Source organism: Odontesthes bonariensis, chromosome 22 (assembly GCF_027942865.1).
Source record: "Odontesthes bonariensis isolate fOdoBon6 chromosome 22, fOdoBon6.hap1, whole genome shotgun sequence".
In the NCBI taxonomy this organism is placed as follows: Eukaryota; Metazoa; Chordata; class Actinopteri; order Atheriniformes; family Atherinopsidae; genus Odontesthes; species Odontesthes bonariensis.
The window spans coordinates 32643025-32669886 of record NC_134527.1 but is presented as its reverse complement, the minus strand read 5'-3'; the positions used below and the strand labels follow the sequence as shown (position 1 = coordinate 32669886).

Genomic DNA, 26862 nt, shown 5'->3' with positions numbered 1-26862 from the left:
CTGTCACATGTTCACCAGCAGCATGTAACACCTGTGTTGTGTTTCCTAATGTTCACCTGTCCTCCTGTCACATGTTCACCAGCAGCATGTAGCACCTGTGTTGTGTTTCCTAATGTTCACCTGTCCTCCTGTCACATGTTCACCAGCAGCATGTAGCACCTGTGTTGTGTTTCCTAAGGTTCACCTGTCCTCCTGTCACATGTTCACCAGCAGCATGTAACACCTGTGTTGTGTTTCCTAATGTTCATCTGTCCTCCTGTCACATGTTCACCAGCAGCATGTAACACCTGTGTTGTGTTTCCTAATGTTCACCTGTCCTCCTGTCACATGTTCACCAGCAGCATGTAGCACCTGTGTTGTGTTTCCTAATGTTCACCTGTCCTCCTGTCACATGTTCACCAGCAGCATGTAGCACCTGTGTTGTGTTTCCCAAGGTTCACCTGTCCTCCTGTCACATGTTCACCAGCAGCATGTAACACCTGTGTTGTGTTTCCTAATGTTCACCTGTCCTCCTGTCACATGTTCACCAGCAGCATGTAACACCTGTGTTGTGTTTCCTAATGTTCACCTGTCCTCCTGTCACATGTTCACCAGCAGCATGTAGCACCTGTGTTGTGTTTCCTAATGTTCACCTGTCCTCCTGTCACATGTTCACCAGCAGCATATAGCACCTGTGTTGTGTTTCCTGATGTTCACCTGTCCTCCTGTCACATGTTCACCAGCAGCATGTAGCACCTGTGTTGTGTTTCCTAATGTTCACCTGTCCTCCTGTCACATGTTCACCAGCAGCATGTAACACCTGTGTTGTGTTTCCTAATGTTCACCTGTCCTCCTGTCACATGTTCACCAGCAGCATGTAGCACCTGTGTTGTGTTTCCTAATGTTCACCTGTCCTCCTGTCACATGTTCACCAGCAGCATGTAGCACCTGTGTTGTGTTTCCTAAGGTTCACCTGTCCTCCTGTCACATGTTCACCAGCAGCATGTAACACCTGTGTTGTGTTTCCTAATGTTCACCTGTCCTCCTGTCACATGTTCACCAGCAGCATGTAGCACTTGTGGTGTGTTTCCTGATGTTCACCTGTCACATGTTCACCAGCAGCATGTAACACCTGTGTTGTGTTTCCTGATGTTCACCTGTCACATGTTCACCAGCAGCATGTAGCACCTGTGTTGTGTTTCCTGATGTTCACCTGTCCTCCTGTCACATGCTCACCAGCAGCATGTAGCACCTGTGTTGTGTTTCCTGATGTTCACCTGTCCTCCTGTCACATGTTCACCAGCAGCATGTAGCACCTGTGTTGTGTTTCCTAATGTTCACCTGTCCTCCTGTCACATGTTCACCAGCAGCATGTAACACCTGTGTTGTGTTTCCTGATGTTCACCTGTCACATGTTCACCAGCAGCATGTAGCACCTGTGTTGTGTTTCCTAAGGTTCACCTGTCCTCCTGTCACATGCTCACCAGCAGCATGTAGCACCTGTGTTGTGTTTCCTAATGTTCACCTGTCCTCCTGTCACATGTTCACCAGCAGCATGTAACACCTGTGTTGTTTCCTAATGTTCACCTGTCCTCCTGTCACATGTTCACCAGCAGCATGTAGCACCTGTGTTGTGTTTCCTAATGTTCACCTGTCCTCCTGTCATATGTTCACCAGCAGCATGTAGCACCTGTGTTGTGTTTCCTAATGTTCACCTGTCCTCCTGTCACATGTTCACCAGCAGCATGTATCACCTGTGTTGTGTTTCCTAAGGTTCACCTGTCCTCCTGTCACATGTTCACCAGCAGCATGTAGCACCTGTGTTGTGTTTCCTAATGTTCACCTGTCCTCCTGTCACATGTTCACCTGTGTTGTGTTTCCTAATGTTCACCTGTCCTCCTGTCACATGTTCACCAGCAGCATGTAGCACCTGTGTTGTGTTTCCTGATGTTCACCTGTCCTCCTGTCACATGTTCACCAGCAGCATGTAACACCTGTGTTGTGTTTCCTGATGTTCACCTGTCACATGTTCACCAGCAGCATGTAGCACCTGTGTTGTGTTTCCTAATGTTCACCTGTCCTCCTGTCACATGTTCACCAGCAGCATGTAACACCTGTGTTGTTTCCTAATGTTCACCTGTCCTCCTGTCACATGTTCACCAGCAGCATGTAGCACCTGTGTTGTGTTTCCTAATGTTCACCTGTCCTCCTGTCACATGTTCACCAGCAGCATGTAGCACCTGTGTTGTGTTTCCTAATGTTGACCTTTCCTCCTGTCACATGTTCACCAGCAGCATGTAGCACCTGTGTTGTGTTTCCTGATGTTCACCTGTCCTCCTGTCACATGTTCACCAGCAGCATGTATCACCTGTGTTGTGTTTCCTAATGTTCACCTGTCCTGTCACATGTTCACCAGCAGCAGGTAGCACCTGTGTTGTGTTTCCTAATGTTCACCTGTCCTCCTGTCACATGTTTACCAGCAGCATGTAGCACCTGTGTTGTGTTTCCTGATGTTCACCTGTCCTCCTGTCACATGTTCACCAGCAGCATGTAACACCTGTGTTGTTTCCTAATGTTCACCTGTCCTCCTGTCACATGTTCACCAGCAGCATTTAACACCTGTGTTGTGTTTCCTGATGTTCACCTGTCCTCCTGTCACATGTTCACCAGCAGCATGTAGCACCTGTGTTGTGTTTCCTAATGTTCACCTGTCCTCCTGTCACATGCTCACCAGCAGCATGTAGCACCTGTGTTGTGTTTCCTAATGTTCACCTGTCCTCCTGTCACATGTTCACCAGCAGCATGTAACACCTGTGTTGTGTTTCCTAATGTTCACCTGTCCTCCTGTCACATGTTCACCAGCAGCATGTAGCACCTGTGTTGTGTTTCCTAATGTTCACCTGTCCTCCTGTCACATGTTCACCAGCAGCATGTAGCACCTGTGTTGTGTTTCCTAAGGTTCACCTGTCCTCCTGTCACATGTTCACCAGCAGCATGTAACACCTGTGTTGTGTTTCCTAATGTTCACCTGTCCTCCTGTCACATGTTCACCAGCAGCATGTAACACCTGTGTTGTGTTTCCTAATGTTCACCTGTCCTCCTGTCACATGTTCACCAGCAGCATGTAGCACCTGTGTTGTGTTTCCTAATGTTCACCTGTCCTCCTGTCACATGTTCACCAGCAGCATGTAGCACCTGTGTTGTGTTTCCTAATGTTCACCTGTCCTCCTGTCACATGTTCACCAGCAGCATGTAGCACCTGTGTTGTGTTTCCTAAGGTTCACCTGTCCTCCTGTCACATGTTCACCAGCAGCATGTAACACCTGTGTTGTGTTTCCTAATGTTCACCTGTCCTCCTGTCACATGTTCACCAGCAGCATGTAACACCTGTGTTGTGTTTCCTAATGTTCACCTGTCCTCCTGTCACATGTTCACCAGCAGCATGTAGCACCTGTGTTGTGTTTCCTAATGTTCACCTGTCCTCCTGTCACATGTTCACCAGCAGCATATAGCACCTGTGTTGTGTTTCCTGATGTTCACCTGTCCTCCTGTCACATGTTCACCAGCAGCATGTAGCACCTGTGTTGTGTTTCCTAATGTTCACCTGTCCTCCTGTCACATGTTCACCAGCAGCATGTAACACCTGTGTTGTGTTTCCTAATGTTCACCTGTCCTCCTGTCACATGTTCACCAGCAGCATGTAGCACCTGTGTTGTGTTTCCTAATGTTCACCTGTCCTCCTGTCACATGTTCACCAGCAGCATGTAGCACCTGTGTTGTGTTTCCTAAGGTTCACCTGTCCTCCTGTCACATGTTCACCAGCAGCATGTAACACCTGTGTTGTGTTTCCTAATGTTCACCTGTCCTCCTGTCACATGTTCACCAGCAGCATGTAGCACTTGTGGTGTGTTTCCTGATGTTCACCTGTCACATGTTCACCAGCAGCATGTAACACCTGTGTTGTGTTTCCTGATGTTCACCTGTCCTCCTGTCACATGCTCACCAGCAGCATGTAGCACCTGTGTTGTGTTTCCTGATGTTCACCTGTCCTCCTGTCACATGTTCACCAGCAGCATGTAGCACCTGTGTTGTGTTTCCTAATGTTCACCTGTCCTCCTGTCACATGTTCACCAGCAGCATGTAGCACATGTGTTGTGTTTCCTAATGTTCACCTGTCCTCCTGTCACATGTTCACCAGCAGCACGTAGCACCTGTGTTGTTTCCTAATGTTCACCTGTCCTCCTGTCACATGTTCACCAGCAGCATGTAGCACCTGTGTTGTGTTTCCTGATGTTCACCAGCAGCATGTAGCACCTGTGTTGTGTTTCCTGATGTTCACCAGCAGCATGTAGCACCTGTGTTGTGTTTCCTAATGTTCACCTGTCCTCCTGTCACATGTTCACCAGCAGCATGCAACACCTGTGTTGTGTTTCCTGATGTTCACCTGTCCTCCTGTCACATGTTCACCAGCAGCATGTAGCATCTGTGTTGTGTTTCCTAAGGTTCACCTGTCCTCCTGTCACATGTTCACCAGCAGCATGTAGCACCTGTGTTGTGTTTCCTAATGTTCACCTGTCCTCCTGTCACATGTTCACCAGCAGCATGTAACACCTGTGTTGTGTTTCCTGATGTTCACCCGTCCTCCTGTCACATGTTCACCAGCAGCATGTAACACCTGTGTTGTGTTTCCTGATGTTCACCTGTCCTCCTGTCACATGTTCACCAGCAGCATGTAGCACCTGTGTTGTGTTTCCTAATGTTCACCTGTCCTCCTGTCACATGTTCACCAGCAGCATGTAACACCTGTGTTGTGTTTCCTAATGTTCACCTGTCCTCCTGTCACATGTTCACCAGCAGCATGTAGCACCTGTGTTGTGTTTCCTAATGTTCACCTGTCCTCCTGTCACATGTTCACCAGCAGCATGTAACACCTGTGTTGTGTTTCCTAATGTTCACCTGTCCTCCTGTCACATGTTCACCTGTGTTGTGTTTCCTAATGTTCACCTGTCCTCCTGTCACATGTTCACCAGCAGCATGTAGCACCTGTGTTGTGTTTCCTAATGTTCACCTGTCCTCCTGTCACATGTTCACCAGCAGCATGTAGCACCTGTGTTGTGTTTCCTAATGTTCACCTGTCCTCCTGTCACATGTTCACCAGCAGCATGTAACACCTGTGTTGTGTTTCCTAATGTTCACCTGTCCTCCTGTCACATGTTCACCAGCAGCATGTAGCACCTGTGTTGTGTTTCCTAATGTTCACCTGTCCTCCTGTCACATGTTCACCAGCAGCATGTAGCACCTGTGTTGTGTTTCCTAATGTTCACCTGTCCTCCTGTCACATGCTCACCAGCAGCATGTAGCACCTGTGTTGTGTTTCCTAATGTTCACCTGTCCTCATGTCACATGTTCACCTGTGTTGTGTTTCCTAATGTTCACCTGTCCTCCTGTCACATGCTCACCAGCAGCATGTAACACCTGTGTTGTGTTTCCTAATGTTCACCTGTCCTCCTGTCACATGTTCACCAGCAGCATGTAACACCTGTGTTGTGTTTCCTAATGTTCACCTGTCCTCCTGTCACATGCTCACCAGCAGCATGTAGCACCTGTGTTGTGTTTCCTAATGTTCACCTGTCCTCATGTCACATGTTCACCTGTGTTGTGTTTCCTAAGGTTCACCTGTCCTCCTGTCACATGTTCACCAGCAGCATGTAGCACCTGTGTTGTGTTTCCTAATGTTCACCTGTCCTCCTGTCACATGTTCACCAGCAGCATGTAACACCTGTGTTGTGTTTCCTAATGTTCACCTGTCCTCCTGTCACATGTTCACCTGTGTTGTGTTTCCTAATGTTCACCTGTCCTCCTGTCACATGTTCACCAGCAGCATGTAGCACCTGTGTTGTGTTTCCTAATGTTCACCTGTCCTCCTGTCACATGTTCACCAGCAGCATGTAGCACCTGTGTTGTGTTTCCTAATGTTCACCTGTCCTCCTGTCACATGTTCACCAGCAGCATGTAACACCTGTGTTGTGTTTCCTAATGTTCACCTGTCCTCCTGTCACATGTTCACCAGCAGCATGTAGCACCTGTGTTGTGTTTCCTAATGTTCACCTGTCCTCCTGTCACATGTTCACCAGCAGCATGTAGCACCTGTGTTGTGTTTCCTAATGTTCACCTGTCCTCATGTCACATGTTCACCTGTGTTGTGTTTCCTAATGTTCACCTGTCCTCCTGTCACATGCTCACCAGCAGCATGTAACACCTGTGTTGTGTTTCCTAATGTTCACCTGTCCTCCTGTCACATGTTCACCAGCAGCATGTAACACCTGTGTTGTGTTTCCTAATGTTCACCTGTCCTCCTGTCACATGCTCACCAGCAGCATGTAGCACCTGTGTTGTGTTTCCTAATGTTCACCTGTCCTCATGTCACATGTTCACCTGTGTTGTGTTTCCTAAGGTTCACCTGTCCTCCTGTCACATGTTCACCAGCAGCATGTAGCACCTGTGTTGTGTTTCCTAATGTTCACCTGTCCTCATGTCACATGTTCACCAGCAGCATGTAACACCTGTGTTGTGTTTCCTAATGTTCACCTGTCCTCCTGTCACATGCTCACCAGCAGCATGTAGCACCTGTGTTGTGTTTCCTAATGTTCACCTGTCCTCCTGTCACATGTTCACCAGCAGCATGTAACACCTGTGTTGTGTTTCCTAATGTTCACCTGTCCTCCTGTCACATGTTCACCAGCAGCATGTAGCACCTGTGTTGTGTTTCCTAATGTTCACCTGTCCTCCTGTCACATGTTCACCAGCAGCATGTAGCACCTGTGTTGTGTTTCCTAATGTTCACCTGTCCTCCTGTCACATGCTCACCAGCAGCATGTAGCACCTGTGTTGTGTTTCCTAATGTTCACCTGTCCTCATGTCACATGTTCACCTGTGTTGTGTTTCCTAATGTTCACCTGTCCTCCTGTCACATGCTCACCAGCAGCATGTAACACCTGTGTTGTGTTTCCTAATGTTCACCTGTCCTCCTGTCACATGTTCACCAGCAGCATGTAACACCTGTGTTGTGTTTCCTAATGTTCACCTGTCCTCCTGTCACATGCTCACCAGCAGCATGTAGCACCTGTGTTGTGTTTCCTAATGTTCACCTGTCCTCATGTCACATGTTCACCTGTGTTGTGTTTCCTAAGGTTCACCTGTCCTCCTGTCACATGTTCACCAGCAGCATGTAGCACCTGTGTTGTGTTTCCTAATGTTCACCTGTCCTCCTGTCACATGTTCACCAGCAGCATGTAACACCTGTGTTGTGTTTCCTAATGTTCACCTGTCCTCCTGTCACATGTTCACCTGTGTTGTGTTTCCTAATGTTCACCTGTCCTCCTGTCACATGTTCACCAGCAGCATGTAGCACCTGTGTTGTGTTTCCTAATGTTCACCTGTCCTCCTGTCACATGTTCACCAGCAGCATGTAGCACCTGTGTTGTGTTTCCTAATGTTCACCTGTCCTCCTGTCACATGTTCACCAGCAGCATGTAACACCTGTGTTGTGTTTCCTAATGTTCACCTGTCCTCCTGTCACATGTTCACCAGCAGCATGTAGCACCTGTGTTGTGTTTCCTAATGTTCACCTGTCCTCCTGTCACATGTTCACCAGCAGCATGTAGCACCTGTGTTGTGTTTCCTAATGTTCACCTGTCCTCCTGTCACATGCTCACCAGCAGCATGTAGCACCTGTGTTGTGTTTCCTAATGTTCACCTGTCCTCATGTCACATGTTCACCTGTGTTGTGTTTCCTAATGTTCACCTGTCCTCCTGTCACATGCTCACCAGCAGCATGTAACACCTGTGTTGTGTTTCCTAATGTTCACCTGTCCTCCTGTCAGCTAAATGTGTTTCATCTAAAACCATTGGAATATGACAAAAAGCAAGCATGTTACACGCTGGATCCGAACCCATCAAGATTGAATTTAATTCATTGGATCATGATTACTCTAATTTGCTTGAATTGGACTGTACCATCGAAGTGCATTGAGGTGACATTTGTTGGGAATTGGCGCTAAATAAATAAAAGTGAATGGAATCCATTCGGCTGCTGGTTTCATTTCTCAGATGCACCACAGCACACAGTGAAATCTGTGGTTCTACCAATGAAAAAGTTCTTTACTGAAGCACATCTGATGCTGCCACCATGGCACTACAGCACCCTCTGTTGGATCAGAGTGCAAACTGCAGACGCTGTGGTGGGAACTGTGAGCGCTCTACTACATACTAGTGGTGCAACGGATCATCATTGATCCGTGATCCGTTCGGATCAATTATATATGAAAAAAAAAAAAAAAAAAAAATTGCGCGCATGTTCAGTCCTCACACAGCCGTTACCATTCCTGCTAGTTCCAGGGACAGAGCTACTTTCCACGCTCTGGATAAAAGTCTGCAACAGTTCCCTCTTCAATAAGCAAACAGTCCTATGGCTCGTTTGTGATTTATTGTCCTCAGCGTACAACAAGTAGAACAGTGGGCATGGAAAATAAAAGTAGGCTAGACTTCGGTGACTACTGTAACGATAACTGCTGTCTCTGTCTCTGTCTGTTTCCATATACTCGCGCTGCCACACAAACCTGTCGCCTAGGTTACCACACAGACATAACACGTAGCTGACATAGCGATAGCTAACATAAAGAAAACCCCTAACCTGCAACACAGCGTGGTCATGGCGAGCGGAGGAACAGAAGAGCTTCACGCCCCACGTCACTTAAATCCCCTGTTTGGGAGCATTTTGGCTTCCCTGTCAAATTTAATGAAGAAGGAAAGAGGTTGGTGGATAAAACCGTGACGGTGTGTAGGCACTGTGGCACAAGAAAGCCACACAACAGTGCAAACACATCGAGCATGGCCACTGCAGCGACATCACCCCGGTGTTTCACTGACAGGAGTGAAACAGAAAGCGGCTCAACAACCGCTCATCACCGCGGCATTTAGGCAGCCCCTTCCTTCACAATCCGACCTGGTTAAAGCGATCACAAACGCTATCGGTGTGTTTTTATGTTGCACTTTAAGTTGTTTTTCTTTGATTATATTGAAAAGAAGATGTTAATTGTGCACTTTAAGTTGATTAGATATATTTCAATTTAATAATTTAAAAGTGTTAATAAACAAAAAGACAAAACATGTTTATTTGTCTTGTCTATTTTTTTTTTTGATGATCCGATCCGTGACTCTGATCCGAGGAACGATCCGAACCGTGAGATTTTTGATCCGTTGCACCCCTACTACATACAGATGGATGCACTGACTTCATCTCTCAGCTGACACCATGTGGGCCAGCTGAGGGGGCACCCTGGTTCCTCACCTGTCCTGTCTGTCTCTGTCTCTGTCCCTGTCCCTGCTGTCTGGTCTGTAGTGGTCTCTGTCACGGTGGTCTTTGCCGTTGCTGAAGGAGGAGTACGGTCTTTTCCTGGACTCTGTTGTCTTCCTGAGGGAATCCAAGCTGTGCTTCTCCTTGCTGCTGCTTTCATTTCTGCCAGAAGGCTGATGCCTGTCCGAGCTGTAGCTGTCCCTGCTGCTTTCGTCCTGCTGACAGCTGTCCTTCAGCCTTTCAACATCTGGAGACAAACACCACCACAGCAATGCATGAGTCAGCAGTGAGCTCCTGCTCATCTCATTTGGTTTGTTCCACAGAGAAACCCACTTTACCTGTGTGTTTGTAGCCGTGAGTGTTGCTACTTCTAGTGTTCTGCTCCATTGCCTGAAGAAAACAGAAGCATCATCCTAGTGGACTGGACAAAGTGAGGCTGGAAAAGTACAACACTGGCAGGACGCTGACATACCTGGGCATTTTCCTGTCTTTTCTTGATCGCATGCTTGTACAGTTTATGTAGTTTTCTGGCATCAAACTCGGTGAACTTAGAAACGAATATCCACAGGTTTCTGTGAATCAAAGAAAAAACCCAAAACAGAGCTTTCAGTTTGACCAGTTTAACTTCTGTAAACCATCAGAATAACGTCACAGAAAAACACTTCAGACCGGTTGAATCCAGCCGAACCACTGAGTATACTGACTTTCTCCACTGCTTGATCTGATCAGGGTTTGAATACTCCTTCAGACACTCAGTGATGTGGTCTCCGATCTTTATGAGGCATTGTCTGGTGTGTTCCAGCTGCTCGCGCTCTGAAAGGCCTTTCTCTGGTCTGTCCAGCTGCTTCAGGGCAGCCTTAACTGGGCGCATCCTCTCTTTACACTGAAACATTCAAGCAAACATTTACTCCAGCAACACGTTATCTCTCTACTCATACACACATTTATTCAAACATACACACACATGCATATACATGTTGGACATGTGCAGCAGTTTTGTCTCTTTAGATTATTTTCTCTTGTTGAATACTGCAACATCAGGGTTACTAATCAGTCCCAGACCCAAGATTAGTTTGAGCTCTTTTGAATCTCTGATTCTCAGTTTTTCCCAAAGTGGAAATCACAGAAACCTCTTGTGTTTGTTGTTGTGTATCGTCCACCTGGCCCTTATTCTGAGGTTCTATCCCAGTTAGTGCTGAGTACAGATAAAGTCATTGTAGTGGGTGACTTTAATATTCATGTAGATGTTGAAAATGACAGCCTGAATATGAACTTTAATTCTATACTAGACTCTATTGGTTTTTCACAGAGCGACTCACTGCCTTAATCACACCCTTGATCTTGTGCTGACTTATGGCATTGAGAGTGAACAGTTAACAGTGTTCCCTCATAACTCTGTCTTATCTGACCATTTTCTGATAACCTTTGAGTTTACATTATTTGACTATACAGCTTCTGAGAAGAAATTTACATATAGAAGGTGTCTATCAGAGGATGCTGTAACCAGATTTAAAGCTGCAGTCTGCAGGATTTGTTATTGTCATACGTAAAGTCCTAATTTTTGGCATTTTTAAGGGTTTACATGATCTATCAGAACGCTTGAAGTTGAAAACGGTGACCTCCGTAGTCGCAAAATGGAAGAAATTATTATTTTTTAACCGAAAAATAAAAAGTTATTCAACTTCCTGTCCCGCCCCATCAAAACACATGAGAACTCGTGCACGTCTACGTGCACGCCAGATGCGCGTACACGACTCCTCTTTCATCAACTCACCTGTCATTTGCGATCATGGAAGACAGTAAGTAGACTAGCCCGTAATGAAGTTCAATAGTCTAGATAAATAAGCGTGGGGACGCGCGTGCACAATCGGTGATTGACAGGCAGCAGAGCCCAGCTCGTAAACTGATTGGTTACCTTTTACCGGTCCGGTCTGCAATTTTGTAAACAAACCTGCTGGCTTTGGAGGGACCTAGCGGGACATATAGGGGACCTAGAGAACTCATTTTTTTTGTATTGGGGTATTCAATGTACTACTTTCAGAATCCCCGGACAGTTCCAGGCATTATGCTTGAAAAAGAGTTGCAGACTGCAGCTTTAAAGACTTAATTCCATCATCCTTTTCTTCACTGCCATGTGCAGATATGACAGAGGACGACTACCTAAACTTTACTCCAGCAACACTTGACTCTCTTGTTGACAGCACTATAGTTTCAATGCGTACAGCACTGGACAATGTTGCCCCTCTGAAAAGGAAGGTAATCAGTCAGAAGAGGGTGGCTCCTTGGTATAATTCACAGCTGCGTGCTTTAAAGCAGACTGCAAGAAAGCTGGAGAGACAGTGGTGTTCCTCTAATTTAGAAGAGTCTCAATTAGTCTGGAAAGATAGTTTAATAACGTATAAGAAAGCCCTTCGTAAAGCTAGAACTGCTTATTATTCATCATTGATAGAAGAGAATAAGAATAATCCCAGGTTTCTCTTCAGCACTGTAGCCAGTCTGACTAAGAGTCCGAGCTCTGTTGAGCCAGTTATTCCTTTAACTCTCAGCAGTGATGATTTCATGAGCTTCTTTATTAATAAAATTGTTTCTATCAGAGAGTAGATTAATTGAGTCCTTCCCACTATTATCAGTGATGTATCATCAAGTACAGCAGCTTTAGAAGTATCTTTAGAACCTGATTTATATTTAGACGGCTTCTGCCCAGTTGATCTCTCTGATCTAACAACAGCAATAGTCTCTTCTAAACCATCAACTTGTGTTTTAGACCCAATCCCAACCAGACTGATCAAGGAGGTTTTCCCATTAATCAATACTTCCATATTGGATTTGATCAATCTGTGTTTGTTGACAGGATATGTACCTCAGCCTTTTAAGGTTGCTGTAATTAAACCTTTACTTAAAAAACCTACTCTTGATTCAGAAGTGTTAGCTCATTATAGACCTATATCCAATCTCCCTTTTATGTCTAAAGTTAGTGAAAAAATAGTTGCAGCTCAGCTTTGTGATCACTTACACAGAAATAATCTGTTTGAAGAGTTTCAGTCAGGATTCAGAGTGCATCATAGCACAGAAACTGCACTGCTGAAAGTTACCAATGATCTCCTCTTAGCCTCTGATAGCGGACTTGTGTCTGTGCTTGTCCTGTTGGATCTCAGTGCTGCATTTGATACGGTCGATCACAGTATCTTATTACAGAGACTTGAACATGTTATTGGGATTAAAGGAACTGCATTAGGCTGGTTTAAGTCATATTTATCTGATAGATTTCAGTTTGTTCTTGTAAATGAAGAATCTTCCTCACACACCAGAGTAAGTCATGGAGTTCCCCAGGGTTCTGTGCTTGGACCGATTCTTTTCACTTCATACATGCTTCCATTAGGTAACATTATTAGACAGCATGGCATAAATTTCCATTGCTATGCTGATGATACTCAGCTGTACTTATCTATAAAACCAGATGAACCCAATAGGTTGGTCAGACTACAAGCACGTCTTAAAGACATAAAGACCTGGATGACTCAGAACTGTCTGCTTCTAAATTCAGACAAAACTGAAGTCGTTATCTTTGGACCTGAGCGTTTCAGGGAGAAATTGTCTAGCTATATAGTTACTCTGGAGCAGGGGTGTCAAACTGAGCCGGGAAAGGGCCGGTGTGGCTGCAGGTTTTTGTTCCAACCATGCAGCAGCACAGCTGACTTGTTTAATTCAATCAAGTGAACTGTCTGCACTGAAGGTCTTAACGAGTTCAGTTGATTGAATGAAACAAGTCAGCTGTGCTGCTGCAGGGTTGGCTTCTAGTTCTACAGTGAGGAACCTTGGAGTTATTTTTTACCAGAATTTATCATTTGACTCCAGTGGCGGCTGCTGACTTTTAAAACAGGGAAGCCCATATTACGGTTGTAGTGGCTCGTGCCATCCCAAAGCAGAAGATAGCAAAGTTAAAAAGAATTAGTTATAACATAGCTGTGTCTAGTATGCCCAGCAAATACACAGAAAGAAGGTATAGACTTTGAAAATTCACACAGCAAGGCCAAAATCAAGTATGATGGAATCTAAGGCCTGTAAATGGCTGGATCAGAATCTGTGGAGCATTTTCCCTGTCATAATGAATACTTAGAGTTTGATGGTGGTGGTAAGTATCTTAAAAAAGGTAACATTTGTGAATGGGCAGCAGGATGGAAATGGAAACGATGGGAAACTCCGACAGCACTTTCACAGACAACCAGTCTCTTCGTATCCACTTTGGGACTGAAGTTCTAGCGTGCTTCTCCCCGTTTAAAAATTCGGCTGCCACAGAATCTCTCATGATGGACAAACACTAACTCCAATCATCACGACACAGCCCCCCATATTGACACGCCCACGTCTAATCTACCCCCAGAGACGCCGAGCAGCCTCGGAAGTGATGAGTTTTTGTCGATTTAGCCAATGATGACCTAGAATTGTAGAAAAAAACTTGACTCTCCCGCCCCCTCCTGAAGCCGGGCAGCCCTCGGCTCAGAAGCCTGGCTGTTAGTGGCGGCTTCATAACATGATTTCCTCAGTGAACGGCGGCGATTTCAGAACAAATCACTTCATTAAGCTACAGGACAACATGTTGTAGTTATGAAAGTAAATGCAGTATTGGGCATATCTTGTGTTTTGTGAATAACTGTTTTACCGTCAATTTAACATTGAAGATTTCGCAATTTCGCCAGAGAATGGGAGAGGCTGTCCGGCTTCCCGTGTTGTCTCTGAATAGCCGCGGCTGTTTGACTCGCATATGAAACAGGTTTCTAGGACTGCCTTCTTTCACCTTTGTAATATTGTTAAAATCAGGAACATCTTGTCTCAGAGTGATGCAGAAAAACTGCTCCATGCATTTGTTACTTCAGGATTGGACTACTGTAATTCTTTATTATTGGGCTGTCCTACATATTCTCTGAAAAGCCTTCAGTTGATCCAAAATGCTGCAGCCAGAGTTCTGATGAGAACTAACAGGAGAGATCATATTTCTCCAGTTTTAGCTTCTCTTCATTGGCTCCCTGTTAAATTCAGAATAGAATCTAAGATTCTTCTCCTTACATATACAATTCCCATCTTACTGGCGCTCCTAATCCACATTTTTTTTGTAGCAATTCAACCCAAGGACCTCACAGTCATGTCTGAGCAGATGACCATAAGATTTGTCTGTCAACTGAACCCTATGAAGCATTAATGCACTCTGACCTCAGGACAGTCTGAACTTTGCAAATGAAAGACATGTGTGCAGTAGCACTCAGATCAACATACCACACTGAAAGTCCTCTGGTCCAGTTCCTCAGACTCCTCAGGTACAGGCACATTTTCTGCACTATTACTTATATGGACTGACATGTCGAGGGCTTTTTTTGTCCGCTCTCGCACCTCAGTCTTTACTTCATTCTGAGGAAAAGCATTTGAGAATTAGTTGCTGATCAAATGAACATTTTTCTCTCTTCATTTGTACTAACAGCATGTCAGTTCTTCTAATCACTAAAGACTTATCGAGTTATTTTACCTTTTCTGTGCCCTCTTCTTGTTTATGCATTACCTCCGGTGTCCTGGTTTCTTTTTTCTCTTTTGACTCCTTTGTCTCTTTAATGTCACAACTTTCCTCCTTCTCCTTTTTTCCTTCTTTTTTCATTTCTTTTTCTTTGCCCTCCCTCTCCCCTGATGAAGAAACATCCTGCTCAGGCTCCTCCTCGTCATCCTCTTCCTCCTTCACCATCACCTTATCTGCTCGGCCACGCCTGCTGGATGTTTTTACTTGGGCCATCTCCTGAAAGGGTCAACACACATTAACACAACCGGCTAACTAGCATTTTATTTCAGGCAGCATGAAACTGTACCGACACCATTTAAACGTACCTTCTCCTCATCAGCTTCATCCTCATCATCTGACCTCTTGTCTGATGGGGGATCAGAGGATGGGCTCTTAATTACTTCATCCGTTTTAGTTGTCTTCAGAGTTTTGCTTTTTTTGCTTCTTGGTTTCCTCTTGCGTGAATTTATCTACACAAGTACAAATAGGCATGATATATAGTCCAGAAGACATACCGCGTCCTCTATGATGCAGGACAACTAGCCATGAACAAGCATGTGATGCAGTCATGCAGAGGAAGGACTGAGACTTACTGTCCCCGTTTGCTTCTGCGCTTCTTTTTTGGCCAGGTCCTTGCTCAGTAATTTGATGAGGTAGTCTGCTCTGGTCTGCAGCTGTTTGGCCTGAGGCTTCTTGTCAGGGTCATCTGGTAGGAGCTGATCACCAAAAACAAACCGATCGGATTTAAGTGCTCAACATGACCACAATATGCTACAAGACATTAGTCAGTGCGTGTAACATCAAAGGCTCGTGTTGATCTGCATTAGTTCCGAGGGGTGTAAAAAACAAGCATGCTCATTTCTAAAATGATGCATTCTCAAAAGTCCTGTTGCTATTATTTGGCTGGCACTGGTTTTGTATGTCTGTAGAACTTAGTATCAGGTTTCATTTCTGATTTTCCCTTTATTATTACTTCTCTCGGTGGAATTACGCATCAGTTTGGTATATGTGTAAACGGTCTGCTCATCACTAAACAGTTAAAGTATGTGAGGATATGATTAATATATCGGGGTTTTTTCTGTAAGTGGGATTAATTTAAACCCTGTTGGGTAGAATGTACTGGCAGCTCCTCCTTCCCCACTGCAGAAGGATGTGTTGGTGTTGAAAGTCCTGCCAGTCCTTTCTGCAGACAGATCAGTGGGCTGCATTCCTTCTGCTGGGAGGCTGCAGGTACATCCGTCTTTGGATAAATTGGGTCATGCTGTTTTTGCACTTTGCATGTGAAATACATGACCTTAGGGTGACTTTGTTGTTGGAGTGATCCCGGTTCAGGATCAGATTATTGAACCTTTTAGTAAAGACAGGAACAACTTGCATGGAACTAAATGTCCTTTACTTAAACAAGAAACCTGGCTCTTTACAAAGAATACACGCAGAGAGAGAATGAAAGGTCCTGCTCTTCATAGGACCCGTTGTCCTGTTGCACCAGCTGAACTGAAGCTCCACACATGCAGATAATGGATAATAAAGACACCATAATGGGTTCCATTCTGTCAGAAACCAAACCTTGTATAAAGCATTGCAAGGCGGAGCGACACATAACTGGGCTAAAGCACCACGAAAAAGAAAAACTGCTAAATTATCTGCAATGCAGGCAGTGTTTAGCAGGAAGATGTCCAGAAGTCCAGCTGTCTCCTACCAATATTCATCAAACTCAGATGACATGTTTGATGCATATGTATGTATATCTATCAGATACCTACATGGTAACTTTGTAAAGCTTTGTCAAGCCTGAACCATCTTGTTGCTTTCCGCAGCTTTTTGAAGACATTCAGGGCATTTGCACTGACCTTGTGGGTGAGATTTAGGTCTGGGTCCATCTTTATCATCTCCCAGCTTCCATAACCATATTCATAGATTCCTATCAGGAGGCTTGAGTCGTCCTCTTTCCCCCACTCAATGTCAAAGTGGGCTGCCTTTGAGTGACATGGTATCATATACCTAAAGGAATACAGAAAATATATCAAATTAAAAGATTTTTATTTTCAATTCGTTTTAGGAGCTAAAAAAAAAGATTTCATGAACACATTTTATCTCTCTGGCATCTGGTAAAATGGACCATAGATTCAGAAGGATCATCTGAATATGAACTCTGTCACAAAAAAAACAACCACATGAGCAACAGTGTCTGTCCTCTTAAAATTAGGCCAGATGTCAAGACTTTGTTTGCCCTTCAAAAGAAAACTTTAAGACTGAACTGAAGAGGACAGAATTCTCTGATCAGATCCATTAGCCTTGATGGAATAAATCCTAACTGGTGTAGAGCTGATGAGGATTACAACAATAAATCCAGAGTTTGGATAATGAAGCACGAGGGTGAGTGTGGCAACACAGATCTCAGCTTGAGAGCTCCTGCTTTGCAGAGGTTTGTAGAATGGCTGTTCATCAGTGTAGTATTAGAGAAAAACAATACGTCTCTTCTGACAGCACTTATGCTCTTTTTGGAGGTTGAATGTCCAAACTGTCCAAACCTATAAGCATAGTCCTAACGTTCCATGCACGGCAGCAGAATGAAGCATGAACAGAAGTGAAATGATAATAATGATGAGCAGTGGAACCTCTTGCGCTCCTCAGGGTCCGCTGGAATAGCCTTGTGGAGTGGAGCCAGTTCTTCCTCATGGGAGATGACAAGTTTGGCATTAACCTGGACTCCAGAAATCCTGAAGGTTGGGCCTTTCACTTTCCCTCTTCTGCCTCCTAATCATTAGAAAAGTGGACAAGTGAGTCATCTGTTTACAGCAAACAAAAATATACATGAATACATGCACCCTACTCACAAAAGGTTAAGGACATTCAGCTTTCAGGTGAAATTTATAGTAAAGGTCAAAAGGTCATGCTGCAGTGATTTTATAGCATGAAAGTAGAAGCATGCACAGGTGGTTTCCTCATCTCAAACTATTTACTGAAACAAAAGCCAGCAGCAGCGGTGGGCACACCACAACTAAAGATGTGCCCATGAGCATCCGTTCCAGCTGGACAACAGCGTCTCACGCTGTTCACAAGTCGACTTATTGTCTGCGGAGGCGTGGCGTCCCACTCTTCTGGAAGGGCGGCCCTCAGGTCTTTGAGGTTCTGGGGTACAGAGTTAGGGGTCCCTGCACGGCGACTCAGCTGATGCCAGAGGTTTTCTATGGGACTCAGGTCTGGAGACAGTGCAGGCCCCCACCTGAGGTGCCCCAGTGTCCAGCAGCCGCTCCCTAATGATGGGACCCCCATGAGCTGGAGCACTGACGTCCATGAAGATGAGATTAGGCCCCGTGCAGGGGCACAATGACTGGATTAACGGTGTTATTCAGGTAGTATGGGCTGGTCACAAAGCGTAGGGCAGTTCTGTACTGACCAGCCACACCTGCCCCCACTGCACCACCACCAAAGGCTCCACCAACAGTGGCTGATGCATAGCGCTCTCCTCGACGTCTCCAGCATCATTTCTGCTCAGCGTGAGTCGACTTTCATCAGAGAACAGCACTGAGTCCCACCGGCCCCTCGTCCAGCGTTAATGCCCCCCGGCCCATGCAGGACGATGACCCCTGTACCTGCTGGTGTGCTCAGGGACCCACGCAGGTCGTCTAGCACCCAGACCACGCTGATGGAAACGCTTTCTAATGGTCTGACGTGACACTTCGGTGCCTCTCACCTCCCTTAAATGTGCCTGGAGTTGAGTGGCGGTCATCAGTGTGGGATGTGGCCAAAGGACGTCCACGTCCAGCCTCTCTGTGACTCCGCCAGCCTCTCTGTGACTCCGCCAGACACTCGGTGACACTCGGTGACACTCTGAGCTCAGCGGCCACATCTGTCTGAGAACATCCTGTTTGAAGCCTCGCAGTGGCGAGGTCCTGGAGACTGTTTGGTGTTGTCTTGGTCTCCTAATGTCATAATGTGAGCAGCATGATGAGGAGGACTGTTTAAATACCATTTCTAATTGAAGCAGGAAATTGATTGATCGATTCATAGATCAAACACCTGTTGTGAATTTTGCCGTTGAGCTCCTTGAGAACAGAAGTTTGTGCAGAAGGTACTGAAACACTGAAGGGTTGGACATGTGCATTCAAAAAGTTTACAGAAGGTCACATTAAGTTCACCTGGAAAGGTTAAACATTTTAGATTCATCTGAAATTTCACCCGAAAGCCGAATATCCCAAACTTTTTGTGAGAAGTGTACATTTTTATACATATTTATAAATACGTGTGCGTGTGTGTGGGAGATAAAAGATCTGTTGAATAACCTGAAGTCTTCTCTGGTCCACATGGGTTTTCACGGAGTGTTCTCACACATCCATTGTGCACAGTCTCTGCCAAGCGTTTCAGGTCATGTTCAGACTTATCCACCAGCTCAGCATCACGAGCAATGGCATCCAACCTGAGAAAGGACAGCGTGGGTGAAGAAGGCCGGAAGATCCTGCAGCGGTTTAGAAGATCACTAAGAAAATCGGAGAGCTTACCTTTCCAGTGGTCCACCAAACTTTTTATAACTCTTGACAAACCTGTTGGTAGTTCATAGATATGTTCACTGGAATATGTGGGAAGGAGTACAGCAATTCCACCAGGAGGACAGTGGAATGTATTGGCATTTCAAATATTTACCTGCGGATCTCAGCATCACTAAAACCTTTGATATTTTCCCGTGGAATTGTTCGAGGCCGTCCTCTTTTTTTTGGTCTCTTTCGGTCTGATGGGGAGTCACTGTCAGAGCCAGAATATCTTCTGTTCCTACTCTGCCGACCCTCGCTCGAGTTAAAGCTTATCTGTTGACAAAGACCATCAGAATCAACGGAAGGTTCCAATAGAAGCTAAAATATATACCAAGAAGTTAAAAAATCTGAAGGTGACTGCATAGAGTGGATTCATGAAAAGAACTAATTCATACTCCATGAGTACTTGGAAATGGTCGTATTTGGCATTACTGCCGTCTACCTGTTTGGCACAGTTCCTCATTCGTGGTAACAGGTAGATTTCTTCAAGCTCCTTTTGTCTCTCCTCTTCTTCCATCCTCCTCCTCTGTTCCCCAGGAATGATTTCATCCCAACTCCGCTGACTTCGCTCAGAATCAATATCTATGTCCTCGTCCTCCATCATAGTGAAGTTGGCCACCTGCAGCAGCACACAAGGGCAAATGTTTCACACAACCATATAGATATATATATATATATATATATTACTAATATACTTATATATTAGTTACTAATATATATATATAAGAAATATACCAAAAATATAAACACTTTTGTTTTTGCTTCCATTTTTCATGAGCTGAACTCTGATGGCAGACTGCGTGGGTGTCTACAATCCCACCCCCCCCTGGGAGCAAAAACAAAAGTGTTGCCTTGTTCAGTGTGTATGTGTATATATATATATATATATATATATATATACACACACACACACACACACACACACACACACACACACACACACACACTTCTAACCTTGAACTGAGACAGCAGCTCTTCTCCAACTGTGGAGGGTCCGGGGTCATTCTCCCTGGTCTCGGCTCTTTTGAGAATCTCGTCGATGTCCATTTCCTTTGCAGCAGAACAAGGCATGACATGAACGTCATCACAGAACAGAAATGGAATTACATAATGAATTATATTGTGTTTTGGCTTACTTTGTAACACCTGTGCAGGGACAAAAGATGAAACATTTCTGCTGTGTTTTCACTAAAGTTGAAGAATATTTGAACTTCCAACAACACTACTAACTGTTCTAATCCTCATTCCCAGTCAGGGATGGACTGGGAGGCCCAATACAGGGAAGTGGTCAGTCATCACTTCCTCTCTAATCCGCACCAAAGAACAGAGGACTGTGCATTTTAGGAGGAGCCTAACACTTTTTCTGTCATAGGAGAAGAGGTGGTTGAATTGGAAAAGCAACAAAAAGGTTGTCTACAAGAAAAAAAACACAACAGCCAGTGATGGTCTAAGGACATAACGCTCCTTCAACATCTGCATTAAGATATCCTTAATCTTCTAGAACTCAGTGGTGGAGAGTACAATCTGCTTCAGAGCCATCTGTTGGAGCAGCAGCATCAGAACCAGAGATGCCGAAACCATTTCAAACCCACTTAAAACCATTTCAAACCCTTTAAAAACTATTTACCAGAGTTGTCAAGTAAACTATCAAGTTTTTCCCACAAATGTTGGGCTACATCTAGAGAGGCTGTAATGCATAATGGACCTCTATTTGGAATATCTTGGCAACAAACTATGCCACAGTTTCTGCGAGAGTAGGCCTTTGTCTTTTCCAAACAAGTCACCTGCTGATTCCTCATCTTCCTCATCAATAATCTGAGACACTGGTGGCTGAACCAGTGCCAAACAGCCAGAATCAGATTCTCTTCTGAAATACACACACACACACACACACACACACACACACACACAAGTTCTCACTCCTGCATTGGACTTAACATTCTAACTGAAGACGAGCTAACAAAGAGGGGGAATATTTCAAAGGTGCATGAGTGCTCCTTGTTATACAATGAAACCGTGGATGTTGAGAGTTGAAGATTTATGTTTCAGACTCATTTTCAGACCTTACGTGGCAGATGAGAACAGGCATCATAAATGTAGTTAAATAGTTGTAAAACCTCAATGCTAACCACAGAGAGGGCAGTAGCTCAGTGGGAAGACAAAAACACAACCAACTCATACATCTTCCATCCTCTTTAACTTAATGTAGCATTACTGATGTTGGGCTCCGACTGCAGCACAGCATCTGTGAACACAACCAGATAGCTCGTGTGCTTGGGAGGAACCAAGATGTGGCAAATGTCTTGTGGTCAAGTACTCAATTCATGTTCCTTAAGAGTTCGAAATGAGAGGTGTGTGGGAGCCGATAAGATTAAGACTTTGGAACTATGTCCTGTTTCCATGTAAAAGCTGCAGAGTCTTTTATATACGAGGCTTCTGGAGCACAGAGTGAAGTTAGTGGATATGAGCAATCCTGAATCCTTCTTAAAGACCAGGGAGGGGCAACAATGTTGCAGAATGAAGGCAGGTTGCGGTCTACAGCGGCTTTCACACACACTGGAGTCCTGAAATGCTCTGGAGATTTTCTTGAGTGATGGCATGTCAGAATCAGAATCAGAAAAGGTTTTATTGCCAAGTAATTTTAACATCACGAGGAATTTGGCCTGGTCTGTTTGGCGCCATAAGAACAAAACAAAAAATAGAATAATAATAGAATAAAGTAATAAATGTAAAAAAAATTAAAAATATGTGCAAAGTATTTGTAAGAAGAGTGCGTTAATGTCTGCAACATTCCCTTTGGACTTCTTATAGAGATTATCCACCCAGCACACTGGGAAAATCTTTGGGACATCAGCAGGTCAGACAACGTAAGACCATGTCAGCGAATATTTCAGAGCATTTGTGGAAGCTGTGTGTGCCCTCTCTGCTGCTTTCCTCTCAAGGTCAGCGTACAAAGACAACATCAAAAGAATCAACAAAGAGTCAAATAGAATGATCAATAAAATAAGAAAACAGCAATAACGTATAATAAGGCACGATGTAAGCAGGATGTGGAGCAGAATAGCAGCACTATTGGGTGTGAGACGGGTGCAGTCGTGAGAGGAAGATGGAAGATGTTATTTCTGTGGGACTGGAATGATAAAGTGCTGTCGAGGACGACACCCAGGCTCTTAACCTGGGAGGAAGGGGAAACAGAGGGACTGTCCATGGAAATGCAGAAGCTTCTCATCTTTGAGAGGGTAGATTAGTGCCACTCAGGGCCGCCCCGAGCAAAACTGGAGCCCTGAGCAGAATTTTATTTGGATTAAAATGATTTAAGTTGGACCAACTGAGTACGGCCAGAGAGATATGATTTAACTCAGTCCAAGAACGTGTCAAGATAGTCCAATGGTAGTTGATCTGTTAATGAGGACGGTGTCAAAAGCTGCACTCAAGTCAAGGAGGATGAGGTTGGTTGGGAGTCCAGTGTCAGCAGCCATGAGGAGGTCATTAGTCATTCTGACTGCGGACAGGACGAAAACCTGGCAGGAACTGCTCTTACAGATTATTAAGAGAGAGGTGATCGTGAGCCTGAGATTTAACAGGAAGGAAGACTGGATAGGACCAAGGTTGTTGAAATGATTGGGTTCAGCACCAGGTTTCTTAAGAGTCTGAGTTACTATGGCTGATTTGAGAGATGAGGGAACAATACCAGAGGTGAGAGAAGAATGGACAATTTGCGTGTTTCCACTAGCACGCAGTACCTGCAACCGGGACGATTTTCCGTACCACCTCAGCCCTGGTTCCAAGCGGGCTGAAGCGTTACTAAAACGTGACGTCAGCCGACTGCCTTCCACTGATTGGCCGATGAGTGTCGTCACTTTTCAATACCGTTTTGTCTGGCGGCCAGGAGTCTTCTCTGGCTCTCTTCTCTTGCCTTCTGTGCGACAAAAAGCCACAGGGTGAGCAGCAACACGAACGCCTCCATGTCCTCCATGCTATCCTCCTCCTATGTTGTTGTTGTTGTTCTGGTCGCGCAGCCGTGTTACGACGACCCCGCCCACATCGAGGAGGCACCAAGTGATACTCGGTTGTAAACGGAAACACAACCAAACCGAGCCGAGTAAGTGGAAATGCGCAGCTGAGGGGTCAGAGAATGGATGGAGGCTTTAACCAAAGAAGTTGACACGTAGATGGCTTAGATTTGTGGATCAGGTCAGATAACAGCAGAGATGAGTTTGAAGCTAGAGACTGGGTGGTAGAAAGGGATTTGAAAAGCTGGGAAGGGTGAGGGGGGCTGCGGTGAAAAGCGACAGTTCTGCCTGCAGGCTCTGTTGGTCCAAAGTTTCTGATCAGTATTGTTTTATCAGATAATTAGACTAGCTTCTCATTCCTCAGTCAACTGTGATCATCACCCCCACACAGTAGGAGTGGACCTTGAGTTGTTTCTCAGTTTTAGAGCCTCCATGTGAAAAGGTCATTTCATGCTATTGATCGTTTATTTGAAAAGACCGAAGCTTCATCATGGGGAACTGAATAGAGATGTTTCAATGCAAAGCATCACAGCAGTTATACTAGATAGGAAAGGAATTGCATTTTCCTTCTTTTGTTTCTGGACAGGTTATCCCTTCATGTTCAGATAGTTTAGGTTAGCTTGTTATTTTGGCCTTGCCTACCTTAAAGTAATCTTAACTCCTTTTAGACCATGTGATTATTGGTCTCTTGAATAGAAACCTCTACATTGTTTGATCTGAATGTCTCAGTGGCTGCTTCAGACTTGAGGAGGATGCTCCTTTGTATGCTGCATCTTGGCCTCCCCTTTATGGAGCATAATATGCTGCACTCCATGCTGTTCTATATCACACACACTGTGGCCCTTTCTGCCGCCTTCACAGGCCATCTGAATGACTGAAAGTGACAACGGCATCACTTTCATTGGTTGATGAAGACAATGTTTAATATCTAATGCATTAAAAGGGCTTTAGGAATTATTTTGTAAAGACTTCTCCCCCCCCCACTAGTAATAGTGTTTTTGATGGTATTATTTATGATTCTCACTCTTTTTTTTGTGAATACAACTTTTAAAGAGCACGTTACAAAGAAGCTCATACCTGAGGCTCCTGCTCTTCACCCTCTGGCTCTTTGAAAAGCTCCTCAGCACCAAACTTCAAAATGGCTGAAAGCTCTTCCTTGTTGAATGGTGCAGAACTGTATGACATAATACACAATCAGTGCAATCTGGTAACATGGAAACAGAGTTTCAGCTGAACTTGACTTGGCAGCTCTGAATGACAGCATGTGGTAAACAAGTACATGTCCATTCAAAATGGACATCTGTTGATCAGCAGAATGTGTTGCTTACCTTGAGGGAGCAGCACCGGTATGGAGGACCGTTTTTCCTGTGGTGTCCATTCTTTGAATAACTAGGTGATCCAGCACCATTTTCTTCTTGGCCCTCTCAATGATATCCTCCTCCACTGAGCTTTTTGTCACAAGGCGGTAGATATTCACCTGCCAGTCCACAAACCACCAATGAACATAAAACCAAGAAGCAGCATCTGAACATCTTCTGACAGTACATGTGATGTGGAAGACAAACAGATCCTTTCAAGGCAAGGCAAGGCATCTTTATTTATACAGCGCATTTCATACCACAGGCAACTCAATGTGCTTTACATAAAGACAAGGCATTTAAAAGAACAGCATAAAGCAGCAATTTAAAGAGAGAAAAAAATAGAATAAAAATTAAAAACACAGTTAAAAGCAATCAAAGAAGAGGGGAAAAAGAAAGATATAAACTCAACCATACGCACACCGAAAGAGAAATGTTTTTAACCTGGATTTAAAAGTGCTCACAGTTGGGGCTGATTTCAGTTCTGCTGGTAGTTTGTTCCAGTTGTGTGCAGCATAACAGCTAAAAGCTGCTTCACCGGGTCTAGTTTGAACTCTGGGCTCCACTATCTGACCTGAGTCAGCAGATCTCAGAGCTCTGCTGGGTTTATACTCTGCTAGCATGTCATTCATGTATTCTGGACCTAAACCATTCCGTGATTTGTAGACGAGTAGCAGAAATTTAAAATCTATTCTGTATCTGACCGGGTATCTTTCAGGGTGCTGGTGCCTGCTGACTGGACCCAGCAGTAGTGAGGTTCGGAGAACTAAACCTTGTACTCACAGCACGTCTCTAAAGGAAGCCAACAAGAAATCTAAGGGCTATGACACGGTGCTAAAAGCTAGCAACACAACAGACTGAATCATCAGGAGCTACTCGTAGACCAGAGAGGATTCTCTGCCATTCCAGAGTTTGCTGCTCCACAGTAGTAGCAATCAGCTACTATGTTACAAAAGCCACTCAACGTAATGGACAACACAGCACACGCTCTCCATTACATGGTGATCAAACAACAAATGTGTTCAGTCAGAGGCTTCCCCAGCAAGGAATGCTGCAGGAGATCATTCCTGCCCACAGTAATAACTTTTTTTCTTTTTTTTTTTTTAGAAAAATCACCAATTCATGACTGCTGTTGGTTTTTCATGCCCTAAAATAATGTCTCTACTTTATTCATCATAAAGTAGTTGGAACTGCTTGATGCATATGAGTCAGAAGCGTTGAGGGTGAGGTCAGCTGCACAGTGTGAACACGGCACACCTTCCAAAGACACTGAAAAATTAGTGTCAACTTGGCTCGCTTCCAACCAAACAATCACTTACTCTGTTATGAAGGAAGACTTGGAATGACAACCCTTTGGGCACAGTGCAGAGTTCCAATGACCAACTATCCCACAGCTTATATGGGGTTGACAAGCTTTAACTGACAAACAGCACGGAGCACAAACACTGCCATGTACAGAGTGCATACAGAGAAAAAAATGCCCAGTGGAAATCCATGCGCACGGATTACAAAACCAAAAGGAACATTTAACCATCTGTGCGCACAGATCTCCACCGGTTTCCCCCCCCTGGTGGCACTTGCTGGGCTCAGTAGGTATGAGCTTAGGTACCTTGGGAAAAAAAAGAAATACTTCCACGAAACGGAGAAGTGGAAGAAGATCAAGGTTTCTGACCTGTCTCTTCTGTCCAATCCTGTGGGCTCTGGCTTGGGCCTGCAGATCATTTTGGGGGTTCCAGTCCGAGTCAAAGATGACCACTGTGTCAGCTGATGCCAGATTGATACCCAGACCACCAGCACGTGTAGATAACAAGAAGCAGAAATCCTGGCCAAACAAAATGAGAGTGATTTTATGAAGAGTCATGGTTACAGTGCATTAAGTACTTGTTCATAATATCAAACTTACTGTACCTCTGAGCCCTCTGCATTAAAATGATCCAACGCCTGCTTCCGCATCTCCCCTTTGATGGAGCCATCTAATCTCTATACAAATTGATCACATTTCAAATGTATTAACAGACGCACGGAATCGAACATATACTAATGAGTCAATTGTGAAGCTTATCTCTGTATGCATGTACAAATG

The 26862-nt window shown here is 44.7% G+C and overlaps 1 protein-coding gene across 6 annotated transcripts in view; it reads right to left on the bottom strand.

The window, feature by feature from the left end:
* Positions 1–26862, bottom strand: part of chd1 (chromodomain helicase DNA binding protein 1) — a 55723-nt gene that overhangs the window by 10445 nt on the left and 18416 nt on the right. For all 6 annotated transcript variants that reach the window (XM_075456217.1, XM_075456218.1, XM_075456219.1 and 3 more), the window contains exons 17-35: positions 26688–26759; positions 26452–26601; positions 24750–24898; positions 24499–24595; positions 20363–20458; positions 19851–20027; positions 19521–19681; positions 19379–19420; positions 19163–19296; positions 17495–17633; positions 16727–16877; positions 15470–15592; positions 15203–15346; positions 14853–15113; positions 14606–14737; positions 10039–10217; positions 9807–9906; positions 9673–9724; positions 9329–9581 (exon numbers count right to left, since the gene is read on the bottom strand). In XM_075456217.1, the coding sequence (XP_075312332.1) occupies positions 9329–9581; positions 9673–9724; positions 9807–9906; positions 10039–10217; positions 14606–14737; positions 14853–15113; positions 15203–15346; positions 15470–15592; positions 16727–16877; positions 17495–17633; positions 19163–19296; positions 19379–19420; positions 19521–19681; positions 19851–20027; positions 20363–20458; positions 24499–24595; positions 24750–24898; positions 26452–26601; positions 26688–26759 (2612 nt within the window). The remainder of the gene's footprint in view (positions 1–9328; positions 9582–9672; positions 9725–9806; positions 9907–10038; positions 10218–14605; positions 14738–14852; positions 15114–15202; positions 15347–15469; positions 15593–16726; positions 16878–17494; positions 17634–19162; positions 19297–19378; positions 19421–19520; positions 19682–19850; positions 20028–20362; positions 20459–24498; positions 24596–24749; positions 24899–26451; positions 26602–26687; positions 26760–26862) is intronic.